The 16,325-nt window shown below is 41.2% G+C and overlaps 1 protein-coding gene across 4 annotated transcripts in view; it reads left to right on the top strand.

The window, feature by feature from the left end:
• PRORP (protein only RNase P catalytic subunit) overlaps window positions 1–16,325 on the top strand; it is an 86,589-nt gene that overhangs the window by 8,686 nt on the left and 61,578 nt on the right. For all 4 annotated transcript variants that reach the window (XM_067534039.1, XM_067534044.1, XM_067534057.1 and 1 more), the window contains exon 4: window positions 8,037–8,169. In XM_067534039.1, the coding sequence (XP_067390140.1) occupies window positions 8,037–8,169 (133 nt within the window). The remainder of the gene's footprint in view (window positions 1–8,036; window positions 8,170–16,325) is intronic.

Genomic DNA, 16,325 nt, shown 5'->3' with positions numbered 1-16,325 from the left:
ATTAACAGACTTCTGCTAAGAAGGGTAGTGACTTTGGGAAATGTGCAGGACATAGTGGATGGGTTTTCCGCAATGGGGTTCTCAAACTGGGGGGCGGTGGCAGTGATAGATGGCACGCATATCCCTATTTTAGCACTGGACCACCTAGCGACAGACTATATTAATTGAAAGGGATACTTCTCAATGGTGTTGCAGGCCTTTGTAGATCATAGAGGACGCTTCACTAACATCAGTGTGGGATGGTCTGGAAAGGTGCATGGTCAGTTCCAAAAGATGCAAGCAGGGACTTTCTTCCCTGACCAAAAATAAATATTGGTGATGTTGAAATGCCAGTAGTGATCCTTGGAGAACCATTGCTTCCCTAGCTGATGAAACCATACACTGGGCACCTGGACAGTGAGAAGGAGAGGTTCAATAATAGGTTCAGCAAGTGCAGAACGGTTGTGGAATGTGCATTTGCATGTTTAAAGGCGTGCTGGGGCAGTTTACTCACTCGCTAGATCTCAGTGAAAAAACATCCCAGTGGTTATCTCTGCATGCTATGTGCTCCAAAATGTCTGAGACAAAGGGGGAGAAGTTTCCGTTGGGTTGGGTCGTGGAGGTAGATAGGCTGGGTGCCAGTTTTGAGCAGCCAGACAGCAGTGCAACGCTGAGAGCCAGCTGTGGAGCGCTGCTCCTCAGGGAAGCCTTGAAAAATCGGTTTTGCAGTGAGATAATGTTTCTGAAAATTCTGTGTGCTGTCTTTCCTTCCCATCTCCCACCCATTCCTCAGCACTACAACACTATGCTACACCCCACCCCACCCTCCCCCCCCCCCCGGCGCTAATCTCCACGGTCTCAATAAAGAAAGAGTAATGATCTTTAAAGCATTACATTTTTATTGTTGGTTGTTTACAGTGGAGGGAAAGGAATTTATTTCAACACTGTGCATGCATTGTAATGGGGCTGTGCAGAGACATAGCAAAGTTTCACTGTGCAAACAGCAAACAACACAGTGCATTTTGAAGAGGTCAGTGCTTTTTTTAAGAGGTCTTTCTGTTCCCCTCACCTGGCGTGGAGTGGAGCACGTATTGCACCCTGTTCAACCTCCTCTTAGATCGCTTGGGAGTGGGGGCTAGGAAGGGGTGCGTGAGTTGAGAGTTTTGCAGGGACTGCAGAGGGAGTCTATCATGCCATTGCTCTTCTTGAAGTTCAGCCAAATGCCTCAACATGTCCGACCGATCCCTCATTATGCGCAGCATCTCATCCTGCGTTGCATGTTCATGTTCTTGGGCTGCCTTCTGTTCTCCACGTTCATGTTCATTTTCTCCGATAATGAAATCCTCCAGGCTCTTAGCTCTGTGTCAGCAGCTGTGGAGGGGTTCATTATCTCGGTGAACATATCATCCCGAGGTTTTGGTTTTTTTCGCTTTCTAATCTGTGACAAGTGGTCAGCGGGAATATTAGATGCTAAACTGAAGGCCACGCTGTCCACTGAAAGGCAAGCAAAGCACAAGGTATCCATTGTTAGCTAACCCCATGGATGAAAAGCAATATTACAGTGTAAAAATAACTCCCCTTTATATTCCAAAGGGAACGGCAGCCCCACATACCAATCTCTACCTATTACAGGGGTCATAGTGCTGTTCCATCCATGGTAAGTAAGGGTCTGGTGCATCCGTTTCAGGGAAATCCCCGTAGTGAATGCTGCATAAGTCCATAGTTTCCCCCAGCCCGCAGGGTTGTTGCGCCCCCTACCCCTCCCAAAAATTGGTTTTTGAAAAGGCAGTACAGAGGGTGTGTGAGAGGGGGCCCCGGGGGGCAGGAAGGAGATGAAATTCTCCTTTGCGAAATCATGTGGGCACCTATCTCACGACACTCAAGACCCATCACAGTCTCATGCTGTCTTGTAACTTGCAGTTTACGTACTGCAAAAAACCTCCCATGTCAGAGGAAAAAAACCCGAACGATTGCATGGAGCGGGTACTGCAAATTTGCACCATCTCCCCTAGGTGCCCATGAATGATATCAGTCTCCTGAGGGTAACAGAGGCGGAAAGGGAGGATTTACTATGAGCATCTGGGTACAGGCCTGGCCCTTATGCTGCTATATTGTATTCTGTGATGATGCCTGCACAATTAATGAGAGAGTGGCAGGGGAAAGTGTCCTATCGTGGTGGAAGAAATAAGGCACCTATCCCCAGAAACCTTCTACAAAGGATCATAGAGTACCTAAATGAAAGTTTTCTGGAGATATCCATGGAGAATTCTTGGAGCATCCCTGTGCACATAAACACACTTTTCCGGGGGGAACCCCTTGCTTAGGCGAAGTAACAACGAGGAAGCCTATCCCACCACCGCACTTTTTTTTTTGCTGTGACAAGAGGCTAGACTGGGAAGATAACCACAGAAATGAGATTTGCAATATATTCTCACCAGATATTCCTTCCCTGGCATTGTGGTTGCTCACAGCATCCTGCGTCTAGCTGGGCTATTCTGGGTTTAAAAACAACACCTGGCTTTCAGGGAGACTGGATTCCCCAGTCACCTGGCCCCTGTTCTCCTCCTCCTCATCCACAGAGGTCTCCTCGTTCATCCTGGGTTCCCCTGAGGTATATGCTGCATGGCGGTACAGTGGTGGGTCACTGCCAAGAATCGCATGCAGCATCTCATAAAAGCGGCTCGTCTTTGGTGACGAACTAGAATGACAGTTCACCTCCCGAGTTTTGTGATACACCTGCCTCAGCTCTTTGATTTCAATGTGGCACTGCTGCACGTCCCTCCTGTGCCCCTTTTCCAACATTCCATGCAATATCTTTTTGTAAATATTTAAATTCCTTTTGCTGGATCAGAGCTGAGCCAGAACAGACTCTTCACCCTATAGACGGATGAGATCCAAGACCTTGGTCGACTCCAGGCTGAAGCACGTTTGGGGCGTGCAGTCGCCATGATCAGTTCTGCTGGCGAGCTCTCTCCACACTGACAAAACAGGAAATGGGAATTCAAAATTTCCCGGAGCTTGAGGATAGAAGCTGTTTCCTGTATATGTGGTTGCAGTGCAGCAGAGTGCAAACATGCAGAGCGGTCATAGCAGAGCATTGTGGGATAGCTCATGGAGGCCAATTAGATCAAATTACGCTGCACTTTGCCTACACTGCCGCTCATTCGACCCAAACAATTTGATTCCAGCGTTATGCCACTTGCGGAGGTGGTTTTATTATGTCAAATTTTCCCACGATTTAAGTCGACAGATCTGACTAGCAAGTGAAGGCGCATACATTATATGATCGACGGAAGCCACATTCTGTCGACCTACCTTCGCGGTGTAGACCAGGCCTCAGGTTCTACTGTAAAATGATACTGGCAAAAGAATCAAGATTTAAATATTTCAGCTGTAACATAAGGTCTGTAGATGTTAAGCTTAATAATTTTGGTGCAATCTCAATCATTTTTTGGGGTCTTTCTTGAGGGCTCTTAAATTGTGGCGTTCTAATTCTGCCTGTTTAACATCTGGAATGTATACTAAAAGTGGCACATTGTTAGTGTGTTATGTCAGCAAACACATTGTCCTCACAATAATTTATGCAGTCTTGGCATATTTTTTCTTTGTGGTCTGTGCTTTTGAGATAGACTAGAAATCAGGTTGTTGTGATGATTAAGTCTTGGGTAAGAAATATACCTCAACTTACTCTTAGCTTTTCTCTGTGCAAAAATCAGGGGAGAATGGCTTGCTGCTTTTTAACATTTAAAGCTCAAATTCTATGGCAATGTTCCTAGGATTGTGCATATCAGAGCTTGACAAGTTGATTGCTTTAAAAAGAATGATCCCTCCCTCAGTTCAAAGCATGCACAGCAGGATGAATGTAGCCTCTGAACAGAGCATCGTAGAGGGGAAAATGTGAAACATCAACATTATACTTTGCGTCTATGAAAAGACTTAAATGGGAAGAGGCAAGGAAAAATCCTGTGGTTTGGCAGCCTGGTACAACCAAAGAACTGTTCAGGATAAGTGATTTTTTTATCTAAGTACTGTCTACTGGACAAGCTGCTGATTTTCACTTAAATATCCTAGATACACTGGTTGGCATGAGCAGTCTGAGGATGAGAATGGAAACAGGTCTGCTACCTGAGATTTTTTGTAAAAGCAATGAAAGTTTTCAGGGAGAGCTCAGACATGATTAGCTTAGTTCCGTTTTCCCAAAGTGTGCTAATGTGCCCCTCTGGCCAAACTGCAGCACAAGGGGAATTAAGCAAAATAGCTGATTCTTTGTTTCTTTTTCCTCTGTCACTTGTTACAAAAAACGCTAAGGTTGAAGTTGGTTGTACTTTTCATCTGCAATCAGACATATAAGTTAGGCAGTGCACCCAGAATTTTTAAATGTTAGATCATTAGCTTGTCTTTGAGGCAGGGATATGCAACACAATTTAATTAAAAAATCACCATCAACCACAACTCATTCTGACCACAAAGAAATTGGGACAATCACATTTTAGTTGGGCAAATGAACTTGAGATCTTGGATGTCCTTGTATATGGGCTTTGGGGATTTTTAAATATTTTTTTCCAAGTATGGTATGTATAGAAAAGAGGTGGAGAATCTGGAAAGAATACAGAGGTGAACGACAAAGATGATCAAATGTATGGAATGCAAGCCATATGAGCAAAGGCTGAAGGAACTGGATATGTTTAGTTTGGAAGAGAGGAGATTAAATGGGGACATTATAGCAGTCTTCAAATACTTGAAAGATTGCCATAAAAAAGATGCCAGTAATGTTGTTCTCGCTTGCCACAGAGGGCAGGACAAGAGGCAATGGGTTCAAACTACAGCATAGCAGATTTAGATTAAAACTCAGGAGAAACTTCCTAACTGTAAGAACAGTAAGTCAGTGGAACAGACTGCTGAAGGGCTTGTGGAAGCTCCTTCACTGGAAGTTTTCAAAAGGAGGCTGGATAGCTATCTCTCTTGGATGGTTTAGATCAGAGGTCTCCAAACTGTGGAACAAGCGCCCCTGCAGGGGTGTGGAAGAATGTTCAGGGGGCACAGCTGGGCGTGGGCCAGTCCCCCATGAGGGGCAGGGAGGCAGTGTCATCCAGCCCTGCTTTGCCTCAAGCTCTGCCCCCCAGCCATAGTTCTTGGCTCAGCTCTGGCCCTCAGGGCTCCTGGCTGTCGCAGCCGCATCCTTGGCCACTGTGGTCCTGCTCCCAGCCTCAGCCCCTGACCCTGATTGCAGCCCCCAACCGTGGCCCCGCTCCCAGCCACAGCCCCTGACCCCGATTGTGGCCCCACTCTCAGCCCCAGCTGGGGGGGGTTGGGGGAATTGGAGAGGGTGCAGATGGGGTAAGAAGGGATGGAGTGTAAAAAGTTTGGGAACCACTGGTTTAGACACAACAAATCCTGCATCTTGGCTCTGGGTTAGAGTGGATGACCCTTGTGGTCCCTTTTAGCTCTATGATTCTATGGTTGGAATATGCTTTGCATGGTATGTCTCTGATGGATTTGGAGCTGCTCAATAATTAATTTATGGATAGTGTATGTTGACCTGGTTATTGGGATGTTTACTGTCTGAATATATTGATTTAGTTTAATAGGGCGCTAACTGGCAAAATGGCATCTCCACAGTGCAAGCAGTGCCTCCCACATCTAAGTTGGTACCTTGAGCAGTGTAGTGTCTCGCTGCATCCACCCCTGCTGGAGCCTTTCCCCACTACCTCCCTCCTGCCAGAGTCTTTCCTCACTGCAGTGAAAGGCTCCTGCTGTGGGGAGCTGCCAGAGCCTTTTCCCGCTGCCTCCTCCCTGCCAGAGCCTTTCCCCTCCACAGTTAAAAGCTCTAGCAGTGGGGAAAGACTGTCAGAGGGGGAGGCAGCATGGAAAGGCTACGGCAGTGGGGAACTTTTCCCTGCTGCTTCCCCACTGTCGGAGCCTTTCACTGCAGCGTGTAGCTACACGTATAATGCCAGTACTCTACACTCCACCATAAATGTGCACGTAGCCTCTGAGGATGAAATGGGAAAATGAGTGGGAGATTGGGGAAAGAAATCTTAGCCCTTTTAAAATATGAGTTATTGTACTTACTGACAGCTCAGAAGATTTAGTAGTCTGATCGTTGTCAGAGAAATGCATAGAAATACATCTGTACCAACTCACCTGCCCCCCAGAAATTGAGCTAAATGCTGCCCTAGTTTATACAAGTGTAAATCCAGAATAACTCTATTCAAAACCATGGAGTAACTGGATTTTCACCACTATATCTAAGAGAATCGGGCCCAGTAAAAATAAACTGTATGCTTCGATAAATGCAGACTTTAGAAGTAATAGAGGCTGGGAAGGGTCAAATACCAATTTATTCAATAGTTGTGTTAGTCAAATTTAGGCTACTTTTGTGCTCTCATTGTGATACACAGCACCCCATGTACACCATTTTGGTGTAATTGTATATCTTTCATGTTCACCTTTATAGTGTAACTGTGTAATGTTTAATGTAAAGTACGTCATGCAAGATGTTTTTGGAATGCTCATGGCAGACTGAACATTATTATTATAGTAATATGTTTGTTGCAATGTCATGTGTATGGTTATGAGGCTTCATTATGTAACATGCTCAAATGTGTCTCATGGCTTAAAACTGATCTAAGCAAAACTCTGCAGAGCTGAGGAGGAATTTGCACCTCACTAAGGCATGCACAGAAAAAAAGGATTAGCCTGAGCATCAACAAAGGAACCATGATAAGGGAATGCTCCCTGACTCAGGACATGGATGAAACCATACAAGAACATTGTCACCTGATATTGAAGGAGGGGCAGGTGGGGGGGGGGGGGTGAAGCTCCAGAGGGGAGAAGGAACATTTTTAAAAGGAGAGACATTTTGCAATCTCTCTTTCTTCCACCTCCACCTGCAAACACCACCAAGCAACTGAAGTGCTGATCACAAAGAAGGGGCCTGGCTAGAGGCAGACCAGCCAGCCTGGTGGGAATTTCGGCGGCGGCGGCAGGGTACGCCTCGCGTACCACCAAGCCGTCCGGTGGTACAGTTGAGAACCCCTGGTTTAGAATCTGATTTGTCTTTTGTTTTCTCTTGATCAAATCTGACCTGTTTTCCTCTGACTTATAATCACTTACAATCTTTCTGTACTTAATACATTTTGTTTGTTTTATCTAAAGCAGTGCATTTCATTTAAGGTGTGTTAGAGACTCCATTTGAAGTGACAAGGCTGGTACATATCAATGTATTTGATAAATTGACAAACTATGAGCTTGCAGTGTTCAGTGGGCAACACTGAACATTGTAAGATGGAAGTTCCTAGAGTTGCATCTGTGACTGGTGATATTGGCTGGGGTCATGCCACTGCATAATCCCATGAGTGGTTGGCTAGAGACACTCACGCGCTGAGTTGAGAGCAATACATGCTATAGACTGTGCATGACTGCCCAGGTGTGGGGGTTCTCACAGCAAAGCAGGGTAAGACAGGCTCCAAGAGTGAGGGATTGGGGTGACACAGCAATTCACCAGTCCAGATTGCAGAGGGGAATGTCACACTCATCTACTGTAGTATCTGATCATCTCAGTTTTTATTGTATTTTATCTTTGCAACACATGTATGAGGCAGGGAAGTACTATTATCCTCATTTTACAGATGGGGATAACTGAGATACAGAGAGACTAAATGTGTTTTCCAAGGTCATGCAGGAAGTTTGTGGTAGTGGTTGTCACTGAACATTGGTCTTTCAAGCCACAGGCTAGGGCTGTAACCACTGGACCATCCTTCCTCTTTCCACTACCAGGAGCTCTGGCACAGAAGTTGACCCCTAAATGCCTCAAGGATCTGATCCAGAACCCATTGAAATCAGTTGGAGCATTTCCATTGATTTCCTTAGGGTTTTGGATCTGGCCCAAGCTGGATACAAGTCATTTTCTGATTACTTATTTATTTTTGTTTGCACAGAAAGATGCATGCATAATCATTTAATAAATGGAAGTGAATTTTAACATATGGTTCTTTTACTATACTTATTCACATACATGCATTCTTTGTTTGTTTGTGGTTTTATTACTCTTACAGAGGAAAATGTTCAGTTTGTAACCAAAATCTGGAAACTATTCATCTGAGCCAAGAAGAGTACAATACACTCAAGGAAAAAATAATAAAAGATGTGATCCAGGGAAATGATATATTCAGGAAGACGAGTCCTCAGGTAGGTCTCAAGGGCTTTCAGGTTTATTGACTGGAGAGTCATAAGTGACTAATGTTTAATAGATCTAAGATCCCTAATAATTTTTTCAACACTTAATTTTAAATTAAGGAATTTTTAAAAGTTGCGTCACGCTAACACTATACATTTTCACTGACATAGTAAAATGTATTAGAGAATTCATGTTGACATTCTACTTATAATCATGCCAATTTATTCTTAGTCTCATTTATCATGGCTTTATCCTTCAGTCTCTCTTGAATTTTTGTCGTAATCATTAAGAAACGTACAAATATTTTAATAATCTGCTGACATTTTATCCACAGTTTAATTAATAAATGAATCCAAGTCCTGAACTCTCGTAATTTTTCATAGCTTTCTAGGTGCAAGCAGTGGATAGGTGGACTGGAAGGATAACATTTTAAGTAATAAATGTCCATAGATGTCAATTTCTTCCCCCCATCCGAAAACCAATGGAAAACATTCCATGATTCATAACTGAAATTTTCACAGAGGAAAGGTTTAAAAAAAAATACATAGGTCGTCCTAGCAAAAAACTCTGCTGTCTCATTAAATATTGTTTTATTTCTGTTGCTTATATTTGAAAAATCCAGCAGTCAAGATTTAATAATAGTGCAATAGTTTAAGTCAAAACTGGAAAAGATCTTTGGAAATGTCAATATTATCAGAATTCACAAGAAATAAAAACTGAACATGTGCAATGGTAATATCTGCAGTGGGAACATCTAGCTTTTTATAGGGGTCATTGCATACACATTTGAGAGAGTTAAAACTGGTACAATGCGTACAAAATCATGGTCAAATGCTCTTATGTTCTCTTTTTTGCTTTGCTCTGTTCCTTATTCATTATGTGTTGACTTTGACAAATGAGCATCTTGGCTACTTAATGGAGTTGAAAGATAAAAGACCACTAGATGGAGCCAGTGTCACATCTCAGAAATGTTGTTTACTGACATTTAATGGAAACAAGATCAAACCATTTTGAGAATGCTTGGCTTTGCTGCAGCTGGTGCCAGAGTTCAGCTCCAACCTGTGTGGCAGAGAACTCTGATGATCTTTAGGGCATACAGCAGCTCCAGTTCTCTAGGCTCCTGCAGATGAAGAAGCTCCACCAAACCCAAGAGAGTGGGGCATTGTGGGGGCCCATCACTGGAGGGGTACCCATGTCTCCACTTACTACTTCATTCCTGCTGTCTTTCCTGGAACTATTCCAAAACCTTGGGCCCCCCCATGTATGCTCACAACATCAAAGGTCAGGGGAGGCATCCTGATTCTGCACAATACACTTGACAAATTGGCCTTTCCCATGCTGGTGTTCCCACAGATGGTTTATTGGATGGAGAAACTATATAAAGAGCTGGGCTGATACCTCATCTGTAATGGTCCCAAGGACAAGTCCCTTACCCCTCTCTCTTCCTGCCCCCAAGAGGATGGAGGGAGTAGAACTTGTCCCTAAAACCTGTGTACTGGAAAGAGCTGCTGGAAGAGGAGCTGAGCTGTTGTCTGCACACCTGACACAGCTTCAGCTCTCAGTTCTCCCTTTCTGTCCTCTCCAGGCTTCTTGTTGGACAGGCTGGGGGGAAGCTGGAAGTACAGTTAACAGTTCAGTTAGGAAGCTTGTGCTCTGTGCCAGGAATGTATAAATAGATTGCCAGCTTTCTGTAGTTCTACTCCACAGTGCCAAAAAGAAGGTCTGATAACTTCTCATATTTCAAATTTTAGATCTCTTATGGTACCATGCACTAGTTTTCAATAAGAAGAGTCTAGCTATGTAAGTTTCATGGTTATCTTACTCACTGTTTCTTCCCTACTTGTTTACAAAAAAGCAATTAGACTTTTGCAACTTACTTATTTTAGAGTACCCATTTTCTCTGACCCCCATTTGTTCAAATAGCTTCATATTTTCCTCACAAAATTTATCCTGGCTTCAGATTTACCCTCCCAATTTTCAAGCAGATCTGACTCCTTTTGTGAATTTTACAGGGGCTGCAGAATTAGCTTTACAAAAAAAAGTAGCAGCAATCTTAATATTGTCAAATGGCTATTGCTGCTCCATAGTATTAAAATTAAACAAGAATTGGTAAGAATTGTTGCATAATAACATGAGTAATAATACCTATTTTCTAGAGTTCATCATAGAAATCGTGGTAAAAGTAATGAGTTTATTTTTCTCTAATTCTTTAACTAGGTAAGCTAATTTATGAAGTTTGTTTGGGTATGTCTAAGTTGGAGCTGAGGTATAATTATCAGCTTGTGTAGACATATCTAGCTGGATCAGGGTAGCTGATGTGCTAAAACCAGAAGTATAGCTGCATCAGAGTGATGGGTTGGCTGTCCTGAGTATGATCCCATCTAAACCAGAGGTGTATACTCAGGGAGCGAGCCCGTTGCATTGCTCACACTGCAATGGCTCCACTTCTATTTTCAGCACACTAGCTCAATCAGAACTAGCACAGGTATGTCTGTTGAGCTGGAAATTACAACTTGCAGCTCTAGTATAGAGCTCATACGCCAAGTAGTGACCGCTGGTTGGAAAATTTCTGTTTTGTCAAGTAACTTAGTTTTGGGTCAACATTACAAAGTGGGAAGGGGGAAGATTTAGAAGGGGAATTCCAGTGGAAGGAGTTTTTGGTAACTGGGTACTCGTGCTGAGTTAGAAGTGCTGCAGCCATGGTATGGATTAGTCTTTGCTACAAAGGCACCTGTGTTAATCAGAAACGGTAACCTACTGAGATGAGAGAGATTGTTTTAAATTTTGATGCTTCTAAACTTTATTCATTGAAGATTGCTGATTTTTTGTTGTAGCTGAAATTTAGTCATAGAAATTCTTATCTACCATCCTGCTGGGCACCTTATTGGAAACCTTAAATTGGCTGCATTGTGTCACCAGTGATTTCTGCTTATTATGTTCCTAAGAGATTTAGAGGTAAATTCTCAAAATGGTGCTAGAAGAATTATCTGCACAATCCATACTCTCCAACATTTGGAAAAGAGCACTCAATAGAGAGGTATACTTTAAGCTTGTTGTGAGTGCCTCCTGGGAGAGATCAGAGACATGAAACCCCAGAAAACTTTTAATTATTTAACTAATAAGGAAATTCCTGCACCTTGGATATCTAGAACCAGAGCTGTGAAGTAGCTACAGATGGAAGGTGTGCAAATCCTATTAATAGATGAAGGACATAATACTCACAGTGGTGGTAATTTTTTAAAAGAAAATTAAAAGCCAATTAAATTATCTAGCTTGTCAGCAAGCAACCATGCAGTAGAATGAATGAAGATACTTTGTGGATGTGTCTTGGTGGATTGTCCAAATTAAATTTGAAACTTTTTTATTACCTTTGCAAAATGCAGAACAGGCTTGTGATGATCCGGAATGTCCTTTGAATTTCAGGGTAGTTGGCATGCTACGCGACTCTTCATACAGAGTTGGGGCTTTTCTGAAGGGAAATTATAGTTGAGGAGGCTGCAGTGTTGGCTTGGGTAATTGAGAATTTATGACTGAGAAGTATGACAAACGGGGGGGGGGGGTTCCATTTTTCCACAGCCTGTCATGTTCCATGTGATAGCTACAGTTCAAATAAAAAATCAACTGAAGTGAAATAAATAAGGTTTCTTTTTTTACTTATTTCACCTTAGAGAGTTACTTATTCTTCACAGTTGCATGTGTAGATGTTACTTCCAAAGAATTATTTATTAACATTAAACAGTTATACAGCTTTTTTGAGCTTCAAATATTTTACATTAGCATTTAAAATTGCACTTATAGTCAGTTACTTGAAAGACTGGCTTCACCATGGAAATACCAGCTCATACAGCAATATATTGTTCCACCAAAAGCAAAACAAAAAACAAACACGGCACCACCACCATCCAAACCCTCTTGTAACTGTGACTAAAATAGAAAATGAAGAGCAGAGATTTGGCTTGATCCGAATGCCTTGCATGAAGTCTGGTTTGCTCCGATGATAAGTCTTCATAAGTAGACTCCAGTTAAAGAAAATGAATTTGTAATTATAAATCTCAATAAATTGGTGAACTGGGATTATAGACACCTATTTTGACAAGATAGTGTCTGGATTTTAGGACTCTCAAAATATGGTAAGGGGAGCATCCCCGGCATATTAGAACTAGGCCTAAAATAAAAGCTCATTTTCACTGTGCACTGCTACAGAAAGGAATGTTAGAAAAGAAGCGGAACTAGAAAAAGAAGTCTGGACACTTAAGGTGATGCTCAGAAAGTTATGAGCTGCAAATATTCAGCCTGCTGCAAGAAACAAATAAAGGATGTTGATGGTGGTAACTGTAGGCCTGTGTTAGCCATTGAGAATATGTGGGAGAAAGTGGAAAGAATTAATGGCATTAAATGACATTTTAATGAAGAAAGAAGGATGCAGTATTGCTGTCCCCCCCTTAATTAATGGCTCCATGGTTACTAAACACGATATACACCTGGGAACAAGACCTGCTTATTTTATTCTGAGACTGGAGGAAGAAATCATGGAGAAGATGCCTGATTGTCCAGAATTAATTAGGGCTGTAGTTAAAAGATGGACTGTGTTTGTCTTCTGTCTTTCACATGTGTGATTACAGTTTATTGGGCAGATCCAAGCTGTTGTTCTGAAAGTGATCTGGAAAGTTGCTTAGGTTTTTTTGTTTTTTATTTTTCCCAATTGTTTGAGATCCCAGATCAGTTTCAGGGATGTAAGTACCAGAGACATCAAGCTCCACTTTTGTAAGAAGTTTTGTTTCCCAGCACAGCATGCTGTTCACAAAATAATGTGTAACACTGTGATTTTTTTTTTCCAAACAAACCTTTGTAAAACCACAGCATATCACATGGAGCCGTCTAGGAACTCTTGACATCAGTCTTCCTGCAAAGTCTTGTACAACAGATCCCCCAGTCTTGCTGCACATGTGCATTTCAGTCTTGTTGACACAATAGTGTAGCTGGTTGAAATACTGTTTCCCTAAAGGAGCAGTGGGTACTGTGTACTATCTGACATCAGTCCTGAGCAGATGATATCCTGGGGAAGAGCAGAGTGGTAGTTTGAGCCCCAGATGTATGCAAAAACAGTTATAAGAACCAGGTAATTTTGAAAACTGGATTTTTGTTTAAGGATCTGTATATTGGGAACAATACATTCACTTGACACCACATTTGGATTGCCAATGCTGCTCTGCACTCCCACAAGGCACAACAAATGTCAAGGGAATCCAAGTCAGGATGTGGATTTTACAGCACTTAGAATATTCATCTTTCAAACAGAAAACGACTCTCACCCTTAACTATAGGAGAGCTGTTATTTCGCTATAATAAATACACTCTGTGTAGCTGCACTGGGTAGGCTCAGGCTTAGAATTGTTTTCCACATGTTTCTTTGAATGTATAGAGCCTGATCCTGTTGTGTTATACAAGTGTAAACAGAAAGCAACTCACCTGAGTCTGCTGGAGTGAGAGGGACTTTGGCTAATATATTCATACCCCTTATTTTTCGTTAGAAAGTATTACTAGATCAAAAATGTCCATCTGTTTTATAAGGATTTTGTTCTGAAAGAGATGAGTCCATTTTTATGATGCTGTGGCACTAATACTGTCAATGCTACCATGATACCTAAAACATTTCTGCACCTGGGATACTAGCACTGAGTGCTGTTATCATGAGATTTCTTCCTATCATTCCGAGTTAAATGTGTTAGAGAAGAGAGGATTTGCAGTAGCTCTGACTGCAGCAATAAGTCCTAGTATTTGTGTCACAGCCGTTTTCTGAATCTTGCTCTTCCAGTATGTCTAATGTGGAGGGGTTGGAGCAAACCACAGGACAATAGTGCTTACTATTAAAATCACAGGAGGAAATGTGTGTGTATATATATGCACAGGACATATCTGCTCAACACAGCTGTCGTGTGTGTAACTTTCCACCCCTGTATAAGTAGCTCTGAAAGCTGCTTCACAGTAATTCCTTAATGATAACGTCGTCCCTTGACATTACTTATTTAATAAGAACTCTTTTTGCTTCTAAGAAAATTAATAAATCATACACAAGCAAGAGGAATTATTAGTATTGTACACGGTATTGAGAAAGGAATTTCTAGCTAATAGATTTACATAAGGTATTTCCAGGATGTGAAACCCTGGGGCAAATATCTAAACCTTTCAGGAATAGGAAGACAGAGATCTAAGAGTGATGTAACAGGGACAATCAGTGGAACCTTAAAAATTGGCTATCTTTCAATTTGGCAGCAGAATTTTACTACTCATGCTATAACGTTGTTCCTTGTTTTTTTAATCTTTGCTACCAGTAGAAGGTGTAAATGAACTTGATATTATGTGAACCTGTTTAAAAAAAAGTGTAAAGTTTTCACTTCTCTGAAAGCTGGTATTAAAAAAAAAGAAAAGCAGCCTACTGTGATACATATAAATGATACACTTATTCACTCTTTATTTTCTAACAGCTATAGAATACTTTGTTAGAATTAGAATTTACTCTCTAATTTCTTTGCATTAATGTTATTCCGTTTAATCTGGGGCAGAGCTGTGTTGCCTCTTGTGTTTGTACAGCACTTAGCATGTTGTGGGCACTACTGCAAACAATATATAATAATTTACTATGTTCAAAATTCCACCCCAAGCCCAAGGGCTATTTATAAGTATATGCACTGCACTGAAGTAAGTCCCTGGTGATTGTACATAAATTGTATTGTTCAGAAGAAGCTATAGCTTGCCTTCTTTGCAAGAGTTGAAGTAAGCCTACTTGGTTTTTCTATTAATATTCCAAATGTTAGCACTAACAAAATCGCTCTTCTTGTTCTTTAAAACCCTCCATGGTTTTGCTCCAGTCTCCCTTACGGACTTCGTCTCTTTCTGCTTATCTAGCACTTAAATCAATAGGTGTTTTGGAATGTCAAGAAACTTGATCACGCCCTTAATTTATATTTATTTTTTAAACTGCCCACATATTCCGTATTAAGCCTTGGAATACATATGCAGTAGAACTCTTGTCTGAAAACTACTTTTATCTGACTGTTGGGGTCTTGTCTCCAGATATGTACATTATGTATTTTGAAAACTTCCTCTGTTCTCCAAACTATTGTTCATTCATAGTCCCTATTGCATATATGTAATCAAACTTCTGTCTTGATATGTGACCTTTATTTTGACTTGCAGTAATACCCATCAGTTGTAACATTTTGTTTCCTTCCATTGTACCATGTTGAATGTATTAAATATTCAAATATTAATAATAAACCATCCTCCTGGAAAAAGTGCTCACAAACTAGGCTTTTAGTCTATGCATGTGTGTATTTAAAATACCCTTCTAAATATATTTTTTGTTTATAAGTGTACTAGTTGGAAGTGTGTTAGTTAATTTTCTTCAAGGTCTCCATTTTCAGATCCAGTATCTCCACTGTTTCAGTCGCATTGGTGTAAAGCTTGGTAAACTTGTAAAACTGGTGTAAAGACAGTTTGCAAGTGTGAGGTCAGTGAAAATATGATTATTTTTAAAATTAAATTGTTCAAGTCCGCAAAACTGCCTCCTCCTTTTAAACAATTCATATACTTAAAAAAACAACAAAAACTAACTCTACCTGAAAAATCTCGCAAAAACACTAGTCTTGCATTCTTTGTGTGCTCAAAATTCCCATTTAGGTATCCAGTTTTGGGTACCCAAAGCATATAAGATTGTGCTGTAGCCTTTTAAATTAAGATGTGAATGGATATGACATACACACATGACATTATTTTAAATTAAGTTTTTAAAAATAACGTTATTGCCTCTTTGCTAGTCAGTATAAATTCCATAAGGGATTTGCTATGGCTTGTTTGTATCTGATAACCAAACGGATTTAATTTGTGTGGTGTTCAGATATAGAGGTGAGTCCTCTCTTTGAAAGTCACAATGAATCATTTCTAAAACTCACAGAGCTGACATTCCCCATTCTTCCCACTTCAGCTGTGTACTAAGTCTGGTGCTGTTTCAGTTCCTTTTTCTGTACTCTTCATAAAATATTCATCTGCTGATGTAAATAGGCTATCACTAATCTCACCTATGGGTTCTTTTCTTTTTGTTCTTCCTTTCTTTCCTATAATGAAACATTATTAATCCAGTGCACATGCTACTGTAAAGTTTTGTAAT

The sequence above is a fragment of the Emydura macquarii genome, unplaced genomic scaffold (genome assembly GCF_026122565.2).
Source record: "Emydura macquarii macquarii isolate MOO-44397 ecotype Brisbane River unplaced genomic scaffold, CSIRO-AGI_Emac_v2 contig_374, whole genome shotgun sequence".
In the NCBI taxonomy this organism is placed as follows: domain Eukaryota; kingdom Metazoa; phylum Chordata; order Testudines; family Chelidae; genus Emydura; species Emydura macquarii.
Note: the sequence above shows the minus strand (reverse complement) of the source record. Positions and strands in the feature narration are given on the sequence as shown.